Source organism: Artemia sp. Qi Xiang Cuo, chromosome 14 (assembly GCF_049724085.1).
Source record: "Artemia sp. Qi Xiang Cuo chromosome 14, ASM4972408v1, whole genome shotgun sequence".
NCBI lineage: Eukaryota > Metazoa > Arthropoda > Branchiopoda > Anostraca > Artemiidae > Artemia > Artemia sp. Qi Xiang Cuo.
In genome coordinates this window covers 44,223,254-44,241,302 of record NC_142807.1, presented here as the reverse complement: position 1 = coordinate 44,241,302, position 18,049 = coordinate 44,223,254, and the positions used below count along the sequence as shown (strand labels likewise).

Below are 18,049 nucleotides of genomic sequence, written 5' to 3'. Positions count from 1 at the left end.
TAATAATTATTTTTGCTGCAAATTGAATTTAACCTAATATGTAGCCCATATTATATATTCCCAGTGTGTTTTTTTTGTTCCCAATTTTGTCACCATTAATGCAGTTTACAGGTCAACTGAAGAAACATGGTGGATAGAAAACTGGCAGAACTGTTTTGACTTTTTTTTTGTTTGAATTGTTGTGAGTTGTTGCCTTTGAATTGCATAATTTTAACAAACTGGATTTATAATCAAACAGTCCTAAGTTTGAAACTAATATTTTAATTCTTTTTAACTCAAAAACTATAAATAAAAATTATCATTTTCAAGGGTCCAAAAGGGCTTAAAACCTTTGAATTATATAATTTTAACAAACTGGATTTATAATCAAACAGTCCTAAGTTTGAAACTAATATTTTAACCCTTTTTAACTCAAAAACTATAAATAAAAATTATCATTTTTAAGGGTCCAAAGGGGCTTAAAATTGAATTTGCCACAAAAGCCATTATTATACTCAGAAAGAGCATAAAAAAACATTGAGTGTTATGTTCTCTTTATTTGTCCTTTAAAAGTGATGATTATATCAGTGATTTTAGTATCATTATCCCTAATCAATTGAAGTTCAATAAACAAGCATCAGCTGTGTTGCTAGACCAGTCTCCAATTTTTTGCACCAAAAGACTTCAAATGATTTAACCTGCAAAGCTTCAGTTCATTGTATGAGGCATTAATACAACCTTTTTTGAATACTGCTTGTCTTTGCTGTATCCAACAGGAAAATTTGAGTCACAACTCTTTGAGAAAGCTTAAAGACAAGCATCTAAATTTATCCCCTACTTGATACATTTACCTTATGAGCAAAGGTTATGCAGTCTTAGCCTACCATGTCTGTAACTCAGAAGAGATTAGATTTGGTTAACCCTTTTTGAATTGTTAAATGTACTGATGTAGTTCATCTTGTGATTTTATTTCAGTTTAGTAGTTATTAACCTACACAGCAGATTTCAATAAAATTGTGCCAGCCATAAGTTTTAAGGAAACTTAGACGTTTTCTTTTGTAAATTATTCCAACAAATCATAAACTTTGCCAAAGGTCAAGGCCAAGTCCATTGATTTTTGAATTAAAATCAACTTGGGGAAAGTGGATGAAAGACTCAAGAGTTATGGCTAATTGGAGTAAAGCCAAGACAGATAGTCTCAGTGAGGAGCAAAGCTGGCATAACCCTTTTTTAGAATTATGTAAAAATTATGTAATTTCACCAGTTGGTAGATAGTCTATGATCCATCCTAGGGCAGAACTAAGGTATATAGGCATAGAGTAAGGGTAATTCAAATGAGCTTTGCCTCATATATCCAGGGATTAGAAGAGCAAAGGGCATGGATACAATTTCAGTGGTAGGGGTTATTCTGTTTGAAAGATTTGCTTTTAATTTATAAGGATAGTCTTTTCCACTGTTACCCAAATTAGATCTTAGAAACATGTTTTTAGCAGTCAGTCCTCTCCATGACTTTGACAAAATCCACCAATTAAGAGGAGAGGGAGAGGGGTTGTAACTGAACACAGCAAAGAGTGATTTATTGGGCTTGATGTCATGAAGTGTTTGTTCCAATGTTTGCTCCAGCATTTGGTCCCTGCATCTGTCCCTTTATTTGTTGCTATGCTCCTTTACTCTTTCCTTCCTGTGTTGTTTTGAAATTCTAAACAGAAGCTTTTGAGCCCACCAGCTCTTTTTGTAAATGGAAATGATCCACAGCATCCCACAGGACTTCAGAGATAGAACAATGGACACCACACAGATAATGGAGTAGTACAACTGCTTCAAAGGCAGTCACACATCTTTGGAGAATGAATCACATTTGGGTAGGCCCTCAACATTCAGAAATGAGATAATTATTGAGCAAGTGAGGACCCTGGTGATGTAGGATTGTCAAAGCACAATCAGAGAACTTACAAATAAGGTGCCCCTGGTATTGGATCTGTTCACCTCATTTTGACAAGGATTTTGGCCTCAAGAGAAATCTGAGCAAAGTTTGTGCCATAGTTGCTAACCATCACACTGAAGCAACACCATTTTGAGATTGCATAGGACATGCTAGGGACTCAAACAATGATCCCAATTTCTTCAACACAGTGATCACTGATGAGGACACCTTGGTTTATGGGTATGACCCTGAAGCCAAGTTGCTGTCATCACAATGGAAGCATCCAACATCTTCAAGACCAAAAAAGCAAGTCAGGTCTGGAGCAATGACAAAGTCATTCTGACTGTCTTCTTTGATTCCAGTGCTATGGTTCATCACCAGTATGCTCCATGCAGCACAGCCATCACCAAAGGATTTACCAAGAGGGTTCTTGTTGCCTTTGTGAGGCTCTAAGATGCAAATGGCCAGACCTGTGGGCAGCAGGCAATTGACAGCTCCATCACAAAAACACCCTTGTCCATTTTTCTTGGCTAAACACCAACATACCTGCACTTAATCAGGCTCCCTGCTCTCCCAACATGGTTCTTTATAACTTCTGGCTTTTCCCCAAGCTGAAAATGGCAATAAAAAGAACAAGATTTCAGTCCAGAGATATCATGCACAGTTTGGCAGACCAGATTAACATCATCTTAAAAGAGGTATTTCAGTGCTGCTTCTGACTCCAGTGGAACTGTTGGGAGAAGTCCTTGGCAGCCCAAGAGGACTACTCTAAAGTAGATTAGTATGAAAATGTTGTATCTAATTAAGAGTTTGTTTAATGAATAAGTGTTGGATACTTTGTTAAAGAATCTCAGAGCTCACAAAATAGCCTTTGAGTTTTCTTTTTTAGCTGGAACCTTGTAAAAAAGGTTCTGTCGCAATAGTACTCACCATCAATAGTAGCCAAGCTGCCAAAAATGCAGTTTCTGTAAAAAATTTGTTTCTGTTTTTGCTCCAGTTTTCAACCCTGTTCCTGTTTTTGCTCCTGTATTCCTTTGCTCATTCTTTCCTATATCTTTTCATATTTAGTTCCTGTTTTTGTTCTGAATTTCTTATTCTGTTATGATGGGTATTAAAAATTTTAATATTTATTGACTTGCTGAAATATTTTGGTTTTGATAATCTGAAATTTCATGGAATAATTCTTGAGTGTGTTTCTGCAAACAATCTTGTGTGTTTTCCTTTGCTCTTCTTCTGTGTTACTTTTAAAGTTTTCGAAACACCTTGTGCTGCATCATTTTATATGAAGAGGCACAAAAGAAAGACAGAAAAAAATATTCTTTTCTTAGAAAATGTGTCTTACTTTCCTCCAATCATTTACATCTCTTGAAAAGAGACTAGTACTTTCAATTTTCTATCAAAGGAGGCCTCTCCTAAGTTTTCTATGACCACCCTTTTATGTAAACCTGCTGAGAAAAAAAGTTGTGCATAGAGGCCACATTTTTTTATTATTTTTTTTTTGCTAAAGTTTCTTTTGATTGTCACTTTGATTGGTTGGCTAACTGCTGCAGAGTCCATTTCATGCTTTAGAGTTTAATCTGTATGCTGAAGAGCTACTTTGTAAGATGGGGGCAGGGGCTAAACCTTCTGGTTAAAGTTTTAGGCTGTAAAAATTTTATTATTTATCTTAGAATATCCATTTCCTAGGCTTTTTACCCTCTTCAAACTGCATAAATACCAAAAAGTGTAGTTTTCTGTGAAAGATTGCAGCTCATTTTAATGCATTTACTCTTTAAAAAAGCATTACAGCTTTCAATTTCCAATTGAATGAGCCCTCTCCTAAAATTGTTTTATCACTCCTTGTGTAAAGTAGCAGGAAGAGAAAAAAAAATACATAGAGATCACTTTGACGTTATTCTTAATATGGTCCTGAGTCTGTTTGGCAGAGAGAATGATTGAGAAGAGTTCTATTAAAAAGGAAAAATTCAAGATTACCTTAATTGTAGGCTTGAGAAAATATAAGGGTATCCATGGTTAGGAAGACTTCTATATCTTCCCACAAAATGGTATCATGCCATTTAAAGTTTTAAAAATGACACTGGTATCTAGTCTGAAAAGCATCGACTTTGTGTAGCTGTGCCTGAGTTTTCAAACCAATGTTACAAGACAATATTTTTTTTTGCAATAAATTGTGGCAGAAGAGAGTAGGAGCAGACAAGAAGTGCCATATTGTTACCAGCTTGACATCACTTCTTGAACTGTTGGGGAAAGGTGACCCAAGTACCCACCCTTACCACAAGCTTAACTATTCTGGTGGTTTTCTAGTATTCATTGGACAGGCACAAGTCTGAAATTTTCTGTGAAAATGGCAAAACAATACCCTAAGAATGTTTAATCATGGGTAGCACAATAGCGCTGCGTTAGAGGAGGCTCATTTGAATGGAATATAAAGTTATAGTTCCCTTTTAAGAGTTGAAACTGACGGAGGGCAACAACCAGGGGCAAGGGTTGTAAGCTATGCCCCAGGGTATGCAAAAATTTTTATGTAACAGGTGGTTGTATAAACTTTGGATTGGATGGGGCTCAATTCATTGGAAGTCGGAATTTCTAGTGCCCTTTTTAAGAGTAAAAAATGAATAGAGGGCAACCAGCCTCCTCTACAAGCCTATGATTCCCCAAAACACATCTGATCAAAATTTTAAGAGTGCTATTTTGTTCAGTATTTTTAAAAGGTCCAGTAATTATGTCTTTGGGGATATCAACCTCCCCACAGGACAAGGACTGTTAAGTCAAGCAATTTGTTCATTGTTTACATATACTATTTGTTATTGAGAAAGGTATGCATGTATGAACTTTACTTTCAAAAAACACAAAAGGCATTCAGGTGGAGCCTTTCAGAGAATGTTGAGGGAAGTGTTGAACTAAATCAAAGCATGTTATGTGTATTTGGATTGTCAAAAGGTCGTAAATTAGGAATGACTGAGTATATTAAGTTGAAACTTTCAGGAAATGGTAAGGGAGATGATCAAAAAGGCAATATTTGCATGCTACTACTACAACTACCACCACTACTACTACTACCACACTACTTCATTTACAATATTCTGAAAGTATGGAATAAAATTTACGCTGAGATGAGGTAATATTAAGGTTTCAGGTGGTGATGCTTGAGGCAACAAATGTTTTCTCTTTATTTGATCACTCAGAATATACCTCAAAACTGTCAGGGAAATGATTAGAATTTTTCTTGTTGAACATTATTTGTACTTCCTCAAGAAAGTAATATGATTTGCCTTATGGCAATAGGTGGAGATTGCAATGAAGTTTGTGCATCCCCAAAGTGTTGGTTATGTAAAAAGGTAGCTGTTGTAGTAACCATGTATCCAATTTGAAAATGCTGATCAGAAGCTTTCTCAAGCAGAAGGAAAATATTGACAGGTGTACAACTTTTTTCTGATATTTGTTCAAAAGCAATTTTATGCTGTCCTGTAGTAAAACAAATGGTAATGCATTTCAGTAGTACTCGTTCTTAAGTAGGAAATATCCATGTCATTTCATTTTTGAATCTAAAATAGGTCCAAGAAATTTTGGGATGTGAGTGATTGGATTCCTGGTCCACGTGTAGGCAATTCAGAAGACTTTGTAATCTAACTGAAAGACAAAGCTAATGTCCAGGTATTTTACTGCTCATGAAATATCTAAACTTGTGCTAACTACTAGAGCATGTTTTTTTACTTTCGGTTTTTTTGGAACTTGGATTTTGCTTCTTTTTTTAGAGAAGGAGGGGGTTAAATTATTGAAAGCTTTTGCCTTTAAGGTTGTTGAGTTCTTGCACCTTTATTTGATTGTTTAAAATATTGCCTTATTCTCTAATAAGCAAAAATAAATCCATGAAATTCTCCTGCAAACCTGAATTGAAAGTAATTTGCTTTTCAGAAAACACAACTGAATTTAGCTAAGATATAGAATATTTTTTCTCAATCAAACAAAAGCTCTTGCAAAAAGCTGAGACGTTTTTGTGCTGTTATCCTATCTTGTATTAGACTATGTCTGTGCTTAATTATATATATATGTATATTTGCCTTTTTTGTGTTTGTAGGTGCGTGAATTTAAGCAACAAATTGAAAAAGAAAAAGGGCCAAGTGATTATCCAGCTGCAGGACAGAAGTTAATCTATGCGGGTATGCTCTCATTTATTGTTATGCAATCTATTGTTTTTGGATAAAGGCTTGATTATGTTAACAAATGCACAAATGAGTTTAATGCTTCCCCTTCCGCCTTTCAAGGTTAGTCAAAGGTATCCTAGTAAATTAATACATATTACACATAAAAAGAAATGTTTTTTTTTCAGTTTATGTTTCAATCAATATCTGATTTAAGTGACAAGTATGATGAAAAAAAAATAATGGATCAAAATGTGTCTGGTGCTATTACATTGCGAAAAAACTAGATATTTTAGAATACTTTATCAACAACGTCAATATTGTAGATATTGCACTATTCTAATTTAATGCATAAATATACCAGAGAAAAATCAAAATTCAGCTGTATTGGGGCAATAGTAGCTTGATAGTTTCAAAATTGACCTGGTTTCCTTGTATATATATATATATATATATATATATATATATATATATATATATATGTGTATATATATATATATATATATGTGTATGTGTGTGTATATATATATATATATATATATATATATATATATATATATATATATATATATATATATATATATATATATATATATATATATATATATATATATATATATATATATATATATATTTATATATATATATGTTTTAAGTTTTGTAGTCTTGTGCAAGTCCTGTAAATTAAATAGTTACCAGCCGTGTGTATGCATAACTTCTACTAGAGCCCCTCTTATTCAAAGCATAATGTACAAAAATAATAAAGAGAAAATGTGGATAAGGGATTTGGGGAGATAGGATTCTTCAAGGATTCATTGAACCAGGATTTATTGCTCTTGTAGGAATAACATATGTTGTGCAATATACGGAAATCGGAAAGTATTTAATAAATTAAGGTGAGTAATTGTTACTTAATTTTTCATTAGACAAAAGATTGTTTAATTGTTATAATTACGTTTCTAGGTAAGATATTGAATGATGATAACAAACTTAGCGATTATGAAATAGACGAAAATAAATTTATTGTTATAATGGTAACAAAGCCCAAGGTTGTGCCATCAGAAGCACATGTCATGGCTCCAGCAGAAGCAACTGTGTCTGCTGAACCCACACCAAAACCAGCAGAAGCTGAACAAAAATCTGAAACAACAGTTACAGATACAAGGCAGGAAGCGTAAGTGTTTTAATCCTTGTCTAGTATTAATCTAGCTGTTATCTGAGTTTTCTTCATTTGCCATGATAAACGTCTTTAAGAGGGATTGTCTGAGGACGATTTTGGGAATGCGGGTTAGTGCTGAGGCCCCAAATATCTACTCTAAATAAAATGGTTTAATCCCATTTAGTCTGTCTACAATGGCTTTGGCTTGGATATGTCCTCCGAATGCATTGAAAAAATCTTCAGACTAGTCCTGTATCTAACCTGTGAGGAGATTAGCCTACTCTGTAGGTTAGGCTGGGATGGGATCAAACAGTTTAAGTAAGGAGTAATTTGTCGAAAATCTGAAAAGAAGTTGTGGTAACAGTTTTTGCATTAAGAGAATTGGATTTCTATGGTGATTCATTAAAAAAAAACTGTTTCCACAAAATAAGTTTTTCAGAAAAAAAGTAAAGAACTCCATTAAACCAAAAATGAACCAAAATAGAATCAAATAATCTACCAAGCATACAACTACCACAAATCAGTATCACTAAATAAATAAAGCCCAAAACAAACAGAAATTAAGATATGCCCTCTGATCACTTTGACTCTTAAAAAGAGTACTGGAGCGTCTGATTACCAATCCAATGAGCCCCCTCCGAAGTTTATATGACCACGCTTTCTATAAAAACCTTATATGGCCCCAGGGCTGAACTTACAACCCTTGCCCTGTGGGCTGAGTGGATTTGTTATCCTCAAAGACATAATTTCCAGACCTTTCTGAAACTTTAATTAAAATTATTATCTCATAATTCGGACTGGAAGCATCTGAGGTTACTATGGGCGTGGGGCGGGGTCATAGGGCTTTTAATCACTTTTTCCTAAATAAAAAAGACCCTAGTCCATTTCATTTCCAATCGAATGAGCCCCTTTTGAAACTTTTACAACAAAACTTTCTATAAAAACCTTATATGCCCCAAGGGCATAACTTACGACCCTTGTCCTGAGGGCTGTGGGGGGAAGGTTGTCGTCCTCAGAGAGATAATTTGCAGACCTTTCAACTACGTTTAACAAGAAGGCCATTTCAAAATGCTGATCGGAAATGTTTGGAGAAATGATGTGCGTGGGGGGTGATTCTCCCTCCGATTACTTTCGACTATTGAAAAGGGCAATAGCTCTCTCAATTTCCAATCGAATGTTCCCCTTTTGAAGTTTTTACGACAACGCTTTCTATAAAAACATTATATGCCCCCAGGGCATAACTTACAACCTTAGCCCTGAGGGCTGTGGGGGGTTGTCATACCCAAAAACATAATTTCTGGACTCTTCAACTACGTTCAACAAAATGGCTATCTCTAAATGGGGAAATGATGGGCCTGGTGGGGGGGGGCATTGCCCTCCGATCGCTTTTGACTATGAATAAGGGAACTAGCCCTCTCAATTCCCAATTGAATGAGCCCTTGTTGAAATTTTTGCGACATCGCATTCTATAAAAACCTTATATGCCCCCAGGGCATAACTTACAACCTTTGCCCTGGGGTTTGTGGGGGATTTGTCATCCTTAAAGACATAATGTCCGGACCTATCAACTACGTTAAACAAAATGGCTATCTCAAAATTTTGATTGAATGTGTTCGGGGAAATAGTGGGTGTGAGAGGTGGGCTAGTTGCCCTTCAGTCACTTTCGACTATTAAAAAGAGCGCTAGCACTCTCAATTTCCAATCGAATGAGCTCTTTTGTGAAGTTTTTACAACAACGCTTTCTATAAAAAACCTTATTTGCCCCAAGGGCATAACTTACAACCCTTGTCCTGAGTGCTGTGGGGAGTTGTCATCCTCAAAGACCTAATTTCTAGGACTTTCAACTACCTGGGGGGATAGTTGCCCTCCAATTACCTTCTACTATTGAAGAGGGCACTAGCTCTTTCAATTTCCAATCGAATGAGCCCTTTTTGAAGTTTCTACGACAACCCTATCTATAAAAACCTTAGATGCCCTCAGGGCATAACTTGCAACCTTTCCCCAGAAGGGTGTAGGGGGTTTGTTATCCTCAAAGACATAATTTCCAGAACTTTCAACTACGTTGAACAAAATGGTTATCTAAAAATTTTGATTGGATGTGTTTAGGGAAATGGTGGGAGTGAGAGGGGGTTAGTTTCCCTGCAATGACTTTCAACTTTAAAAAAGGGCGCTAGTCCTTTAAATTTCCAATCAAATGAGCCCTTTTTGAAGTTTCTATGACAAAGCTTTCTATAAAAACCTTATATGCCCCAGGGTATAACTTACAACCCTTATCCTGTGGGCTGTGGGGGGGGGGTGCCATCCTGAAAGACCTAATTTCTAGAACTTGCAACTACGTTGAAAAAAATGGCTAGCAAAAAATTTTAATTGCATGTACTTGGGGAAACGGTGGACGTGAGAGGGGGTTAATCCTCCAATCACTTTCTACTATTAAAAAGGGCACTAGCCCATTCAATTTCCAATCGAATGAACCCTTTTTGAACTTTCTACAATAACTTTTTCTATAAAAACCTTATATGCCCCCCAGGGCTCAACTTAAAACCCTTAGGGCTGGGGGGGTGTGTCATCCTCAAATACCTAATTTCCAGAACTTTCAACTACGTTGAACAAAATGGCTATATTCGTGAAAATTTTTTTCTTAATTTCAAGAATTTTGCGAAAATTTTATTCAACAAGCAGAAAAAATCACTTCAATCATGACTTTCGCCTTTCCAGAGAAAGATTGCTAAAAAAGTTTCCGAAATTATCAACAAACAATGCGGCAATACCTTCGTCAAGTTGAACCAGTGTGTTTAATTTTTCATCAAGAACTTTAATAACACAAGAACAGTCAGTGCTAGAAAAGGGTCCGAAATTTTGTTTTAAGCCTGATAAAGTCCCCGTGGAAGATAATATCTCTTCAATAGAAACATCTTTGAATAAAAACTCAAACCTAATAAAAGATGTTAGCTTAGTAGGAGCTTCTTCCGGAAAAACCCTTTCTAATTTTGTATTGAAACCGGATTGAAAAAAGGAGGGTGCAATTACCATTACAAAAGCAGATAAGAGTAACACTTCAGTTGTGATGAATATTGAGGACTAAATCAAAATTAAGGATTTTACTAAATGATGAAAAAACATACAAAAAGCTATCATATACTCCGAAAGACTCTTACAAATAAGTTTAAGAACAAGTTAAAGTGTTTGAAGGATGAAGGAAAAATTACACATCAACTTTATTATAAATGCCTGCCATGCAGTTCCTTGTGCCCTAAATTATATAGACTTCCCAAAATCCATAAGCCTAACCTACCATTACGACCAATTGTGTCAAGTACAAGGTCACTAACAAGTGTTTTGAGCAAGCGGTTAGTGTCAATCTGTAAACCACTTTTTATGTACACAAATTTCGTACATTAAGAATTCTTCGAATTTGGTTGAAAAAAGTAGAAATTTCTTCAAGTTCTTTGCTTGCAAGCTTCTACATTGTTTCACTGTACACAAATATTTATATAGAAGCAGCCGAAACTCTTCTAGAAAGAAAACTGTTAAGAAATTTGGACTTGATTAGTGGTAAAACTAATTTGGAAGTTTCTGTAATTATGTATTTAGTAAGGTTTTGCAATAAGTTCCTTATTTTTTTCAATTCAGTAAGGAATTTTTCGAACAAGTAAATGGTTTACCGATGGGGCCCCTCTATCTCCATTATTAGCTAATATTTGTGTGGAGAATATTGGAACAATTGCGTTAGATTCATATTTTTTAGAACATATTTTTTGGGGCCGGTACATGGATGACATACTTTCAGTATGGGATCATGGGGAAGAGGAATTAAAAGGATTTTTGGAACATCTTAATTGTTTGGGGGGAGGATTCAAATTTTACTGTTGAATTAGAAGAGAATGGGAAACTTCATTTTCTTAATGTTCTTCTTTTAAAAAAACGAAAATAGTCTGGATTTTAAAATTTTCAGAAAACCGTATTGGCTAACAAAAGAATGTTTTAGATTTTTGTTTTGGTTTTCCCTTTAGGAATCAAGATTTTGGCTTGCTAGTTATATTTTGGACCAAATTTTACAACGAATTTTAATAATAATGTTGAAAACTTTGAGTGTAGATATATATTAACAGACTTTGCCCTGAAAGTTTCAACTTCATTCCCTTAGCCGTTCCTGAGATAATGCAAATTCGCCCGTTTGACAACCTTGGATACTCGTAGTGTTTTTGAGTTATTTTGACATCCCCCTGAACGTGTTAAAAAAACTCACTAGAGGTACTTGAAAAACTTTATTCTTTTTGGAGACCTCTAACTTGTACTAAATTGTTTTGGCGAAAAATAAAAATGTCACCAAAGTCTGTTCATCTTTGGGATTCAGAATATGTACAGTGATTTGCTTTCAATAAGAAGGCTTTAGAAAATATAGCCTAATTTTGGGTTAACATACAAAACCCGACCTTTTCTAAACGGCTGCGAGCTGGTGTGCCCAAATATTCAGAACCAGCAATTGATTACCCTTGAAAATGACTCTCAAACCAACTGCAGCAGATATATATATATATATATATATATATATATATATATATATATATATATATATATATATATATATATATATATATATATATATATATATATATATATATATATATATATATATATATATATATATATATATATATATATATATATATATATATATATATATATATATATATATATATATATATGTATGTATATGTATATTACCTCTTGAAAGATAGAAGCCTCTGGATCACAGACTGTGGGATGAGAAAAAATGAAAATAGATTTATGCTTCCTTTGCAAAAAGGTGATTTTCCTTGTTGTTCATGTTGGGGGACTATAATTCTCTTTTTTTGGATTTTTGACTGTGATGATTAAAACTATGCATTTTTCTTTTCGATACGACACCATTTTTGAGCGGTTTCAAGTTTTTTTGAAACTCTCATTAATTCTTTTTGCAAAAACATTTACTATTAATGTTAATACAAATAATCGCTACCATTCATAAACTAACTTCCAATGGAAATTTTTCGCACCAGAAAGTTTTTTTTTCAAACGTGTTGTTAAGATTTTGGTTACTGTGGACTGTGGTTCCTTCTTCACTAGGTTGCAGCTATTGCTGCAACCATGATTCCTCTGAATATGATGATAAACGATACTTCTGTAATAAGTTGACTAGCATTGTCCGCAAGCATTGAATCTCTTCTGTGCGAAATTGACACATTCATTTTTAGAAAAAATATAGCGTGTGTTTGGGATATTTCTCGTTAAAAATTTAAAAAAGGGTTGTTTTTGTAAGTGAAAATAGAGAGTATCATTAAAACTGAAAAAAGTGCAGAAATTATCCCGTACTTCTATGACGGGTGCTGTCCTCTAAACCCTCTTTTCTATACTAAAGTTTGAATAATATTTAACTGAAAAATGTTGGAGTGCGTTAATACAGCTAGTTGATAATTGCTAGTGTTTATTGACTGACTGCCTTTCAAAAAACTTGAACTAAAAATTTTGTTGTTTAGGGCAAACAAAAATAAAATGTCACATTTCTTTTTTCATAAGATAATCTTTTCTTGGAGTATTTTTGGAAAAAAAAACTAGACTTTATCTTAACCAGTGGGGGGGGGAGGGAGTTAGGGGAGGGCTCGGAGAATAGCAGGCCGACTCATAGGGAGGACAATTCTGTGCATTTTGGGTTTTAATGCTACTCTACTCTTATGTTAAAAGTCTTTTTTTAAGTTAATATCTGTTCCTTTTTTATATCAAATTTCCGGTATTTCAAGGATACTCAGGGATGGTTTTACCTTCAGAATAAAAGTTTTTGAATATTTCATTCTCTCTCATTCGAATAACTATTCTGACTTTTAATATCTTATCATATTTTGCCAATATGGTAACTCCGGCCAAAAGGCAAGGAAGTGGCCTTGCTATCCTCTAATTACTTCCAAATCATACAAAAGCACTGAAAATCATAATTCATATTCGAGAGACTTCTCCTCCAAAATTTAGTGACCATCAATTCGATGTGAGCAGCCCCTTTCATTTTAGCTTTTGAGGGATACAGGATGACATAGTCTGTCAATGCAGGCTTACACCTCAGTGGCTTAATTTCATCAAAATCCTGGGGGAGGGGGGCAAAGTTGGAGGCAATTTTCCCAAATCAAGTGAAAATGACAGTGGAAAATAAAAAATGAGCCATATAGTACCATTAAGGCAAAGATATACTACAGAATACTGACCCGTCTCTCTGTACGCTTTAATTATGCAGGCTTATCTTAGTTTCGACATGATTTTTGAAGAAATTGAATTTCAGCTGGGGGGGGGCAAACTGGGGTTTGGAGGGGTATTTTTCCCCTGCCCCATAGCAAATTACGTCCCTGCTATCCCTTCTCTCAAGGTTATATTGACAATTTTACGCTATGATCACACTTCCTGCGAAGTTTATCAATTGAACTATAAGAACAGACTGTCGGAAAATGGGCCTCAAACTATGTTATTTGGGGTTGTTGGTGACCAGAGTAGTAAATTATTGGCGGAGGCAATTAGTCTAGTTTACAAGGTTTAAAAGGATGTTTCACAAACAAGAATTATTAAACAAGATAATTTTTATCATTGGGTGAAAAAGTTCAACAGAATAAAATATGTAAAATTCAGTTAAAATTTGTTTGCTTTGAGATTTACTATTCTTATTGAAGCCGGGAAAGGAATAAGAAATATGTTGCCATCATCGAACGTAAATAACACATGGACAGCTCCTAATTTGCTTATTACGTGGGTGACATTTGGAACCTCTTCATCATAACAAATAGTAGTTAATTATAATTTCAATGGGAAAAACACCCTTAATTTACGCTATTAGATCCCATCCGATTTCGGGCCATGTCCTGCCTAGGCGTTTCTTAAATCCTGATCCCCCTTTCTAATATTTAAATTTTGTTATACCAAATTTTAGATGCATTCAGCCGAAGGAAGCTTAAAAGGTCATTAACTTGGTATCTTTTTTCGGGTCCTCCAAAAGGCATATTTTATACTAATGAATAATATTGTCTCAATACGTCACCTTTTATACTATATATGAAGTCATTGCAGTACTATAATGTGTCTTATAATGTGACATCATTCGCATGATTTTTTTTTTTAATTAGGTCTCTAAAGTATAGTCATCCGAGGGGTGCATGTCCTGTCCGTGACCCAACAAAATATTGCCATGCCCCCACGGGTGGGGCCTGCACCCCACATTGAGGATCACAAATTTACACATACAAGTAGGGAAAACATCAATTGTTTAGGCTTTTTCTGATAAAGAATAAAGATTTAAACGTTGTAACTGGTTTTTCAAGTAAGTTCTGAAATTGTAGTTCGAAGAAAAGAAAAATTGATTTTATAAGGGTTATTATACTGGTAGGCCACAATCCCACCAGTATTGGCGTGGTAATATATGGGTGTCACCACTTATTGGAAGGGAAAGCCCCGGCCCCAAATTATAATGTGATGCCCGCGTCTACCACACCGGTTCTGCAAATATCGGGTTTGGTACTACCCCATTTACAATATACCCTGTCCCAGGGTATGATAACGTGATCAAGTGGTCAAATGGCCACTTTCTAAAGCCAAGTGTATTCGCCCTGGGCTACCACTGAAAATCTATAACTCTCTGCTTGGAGGTAACGAACCCCCCTGTCAATATAATAATAACGGTATCTCGTACCTCTGTTCCTACCCTACCTGGGTTCCGGAAAAACTAGTACACAATTTGTAGAAAATACCTTACTTGTATTCTTCCAAACGGTCACATATAACAACCAAAACATATGCATCCCCGAACAGGGTCTAAATGCAGACTAACTCAAAAATAATATTCTTTACAGCAACCGTTCATAGGGGTGGACCTTCAGTTGGCCGAGCCAATTCTCCAAATCCCCAATCAAGACCCATTCTACTTTCTTAGCTTTATTATTCAATGAGCCAAACCAGGAGGTACGAAATAGAATTTAGTTCAATGCTTACTTATTGCAAAACAACTATAGCTTAGCAACGAGATTTTAAATTGTCATTGAAAATTATACCATAGGCAAATCTAAGTAAATGTAATTACGGAACAAAACCAGGTCATTTATCTGAAAAGAAAAGAAACAGGGGTGGAACCCCAACAAGGGTCAACCTGTAAAACAATAGCAGGCCTCCCACTGGATTCATAATTATGAAAAAAGATCATATTTTTAACCTAGGCTCATAAATGGTTCATAATTTAGAAAAAAGGTTCATAAAGTTCATATTTTTCTTGTCATCAGCTGGAAAGCACTTGCAGTTGCTGTCTTTTTCCTTATAAAGGACAAGCTGAGACAAGAACAAGCAACTTTGTGAAAATTGTTGGATTTATGCCTTTCCGTGTGAATACTGAAGCTGCCATTGACAAATGGAACTTGCTCCAGCTGGAACTGAGTTTGCCTAAGAACATGAATTCAGCAAGGATTGATGTTTTATGGAACTAGGTTTTTAGTCTGAAAAACCATCAAGGACAGACAAAATACCCCTTGTTTCAAAGATAGTAAAAGCAGCTCTCTGCATGTTGCATGGGCACGCGGATGTTGAACGTGATTTTTCCCAGTCAGGACGGATCATGACCAAGGAAAAATCATCGATGAAAGTCAAAATGCTCAATGCTAGACTGATAGTCTCTGACGCTCTAAAGAAGTTCGAGAACAGGCCCAAGATAGTCTCTATTACCAGAGAGCTGTTGAATTTGGGGTGAAATTCGTGCCAGAGTTATAAACTGTACCTGGAAGCTGAGCAATCTAGACAGGATGAAGAGGAGTCCAAAAGGAAAGAAGAAGAAGAGGAAAAAAAGAGGATGTTATCTGAGAAGAAAACCATTGAACACCTGGAAAAAGATTTGATTGAGAAGAAGTCAGTTGAAAAGGAGAAGAGACAAGTAGCAGAAAGGCTTCTTCAAGAAGCTAATGAGAAGCTGAAAAAAGCTATAGATGCCAAAGACTTTGTAGAAATAAGCCTCACACAAAGTATTATTGAGGCTTTGAGCTGGAAGATGTGCAAAGAAGATGAGGCAGCCAGAGAGGTTGAGCAGATACAGAGCAGGGTAAACAAATGAAATTCTTCCTTAATTTCGGCATATTTTGCCAAAACAAGGAACAAGAAGAGTGGATTATTTTGTACTATTGTATTTTGTACTTTTATACAAATTAAACGCATTTAACTGAACTCATGAAAAAAACAAAAAAACAAGAAGAATATGTGCACCAGTGATGAAAACACCAACTGCCACTTTTTGTGTCCACGGACAGTTTCTGAGGTGCACATATCGTAAATTTAGGTTCATAATAGGTTCATAAAAAGTGCAATCAAAAGTTCATATTTTTGTGGTCAAAAGTTCATAAGGTTCATATTTTTCACAAAAAATCTAGCGGGAGGCCTGCAATAGTTAAAATTCAAAGGGTGTGAAAACTTTCCTATTTTCAGGTTACCCACTGTTGAGACATCAGCCGCAACAGCTGAACCTTCGATTGCTGTTGGTGATGAAGAAACTAATAAAATGGTGCAAAATATTGTAGATATGGGATATCCACGTGATCAGGTAAACATCCTCGATTATAAACGTAAATGGCGCTTGATTATTTGTCCTTTTTCCTCTCTAAACAGAAAAGTGATATTTCACCTAGACTTTTTTGAAAGTCATTAGCATAAGATGTATCTGAAAAAGTTGTGAATTTCTAAGCTTATTAGGAATCAACCTTTAGTAGTGGATATTTTAGTCCTGCATATTTTAGTTAATCTCTGCTACACTCTCGTTTTCAAAATTTTGGTGCATCTTCTACTATTCATTTGGGGTTCATTCATTCATTATCAATAAATGTGGGTACAACAAGAGCAAAGAGAAACGCAGAACACTAATTCTTGCGACAAGAACAAAAGAGTAAACAGAATAATAAACATCATATGTCAACAACTGTTGTAAAATCAAAGACTAGCAATCGGCGCTATAGTTTCTTTTTCCAATTCTTAATGCTGTGCCGACGTGAAACATATCTATTGCTTTTTGATGGGCTAAGCGCAACAGGAATTTTGCGTATTTATAATAGACTAAACTTTTAGCCTATGCTTAATCGTAAAAATACGTCCAAATGGACTAAGGTAAAGATAATTGGGCAAGACCATCCAAAATAGGCCAACATACGCCAGTCAAATTTTTGCTTGTTCGCCACTATCTGGTTACATGTAAACGAAGCCTTCTTCTGAGAGTGAGATAGTAGTAACTACCGTTTCCTAAGTGTTAATTAAGTTATAATATAAAATGTTTGAACGAGCTGAGCAAATGCGCATGAGGTATGCATTGGAAAATTCCTCTAAAAAAAACTTCTAAAAAACATCTAAATAAACTTCTAAAAAACTTCTAAAAAAAACGTCTAAAAAAAATTCCTCTAAAATAGAATTCCTCTAAAAAAAACTTTATGGCGATTCGATACCTTAAAGGATCACCCTATATCGTCCTTGAAAAACTTATTTAGCTAGTGTAGTCTAATTATTTGGAATGGATTTGGTTGTCTTGCCATAACTTGGATAACAGATAACTACCTTGGATCCGAATAAACGACAAAACTAAAAGCCGAACCCTACTTTGCGGAAAATCTTACAAAAATCATGTAACTTTTCTTGTATTGTGCTGGAGTAGAGATATTTATTTTCAATGAAACTTACACCATTAAAAATTGTAAATTTTTTTTCTATTAAACGGTGCAGAATCTTCTTTTTAAACTTCAGAAAAGGGCTGTCCTTAAAAATTTTCTAGCATACCTATTAGGGAAACGCTAAAAATCATCTCGATTGAAATATCAT

General features: G+C 35.0%; 1 protein-coding gene across 1 annotated transcript in view; it reads left to right on the top strand.

The window, feature by feature from the left end:
- Positions 1–18,049, top strand: part of Rad23 (UV excision repair protein Rad23) — a 35,726-nt gene that overhangs the window by 1,263 nt on the left and 16,414 nt on the right. Inside the window, exons 2-4 of the mRNA XM_089100647.1 lie at positions 5,982–6,063; positions 7,009–7,219; positions 16,676–16,790. Coding sequence (XP_088956773.1) covers positions 5,982–6,063; positions 7,009–7,219; positions 16,676–16,790 — 408 coding nt within the window. The remainder of the gene's footprint in view (positions 1–5,981; positions 6,064–7,008; positions 7,220–16,675; positions 16,791–18,049) is intronic.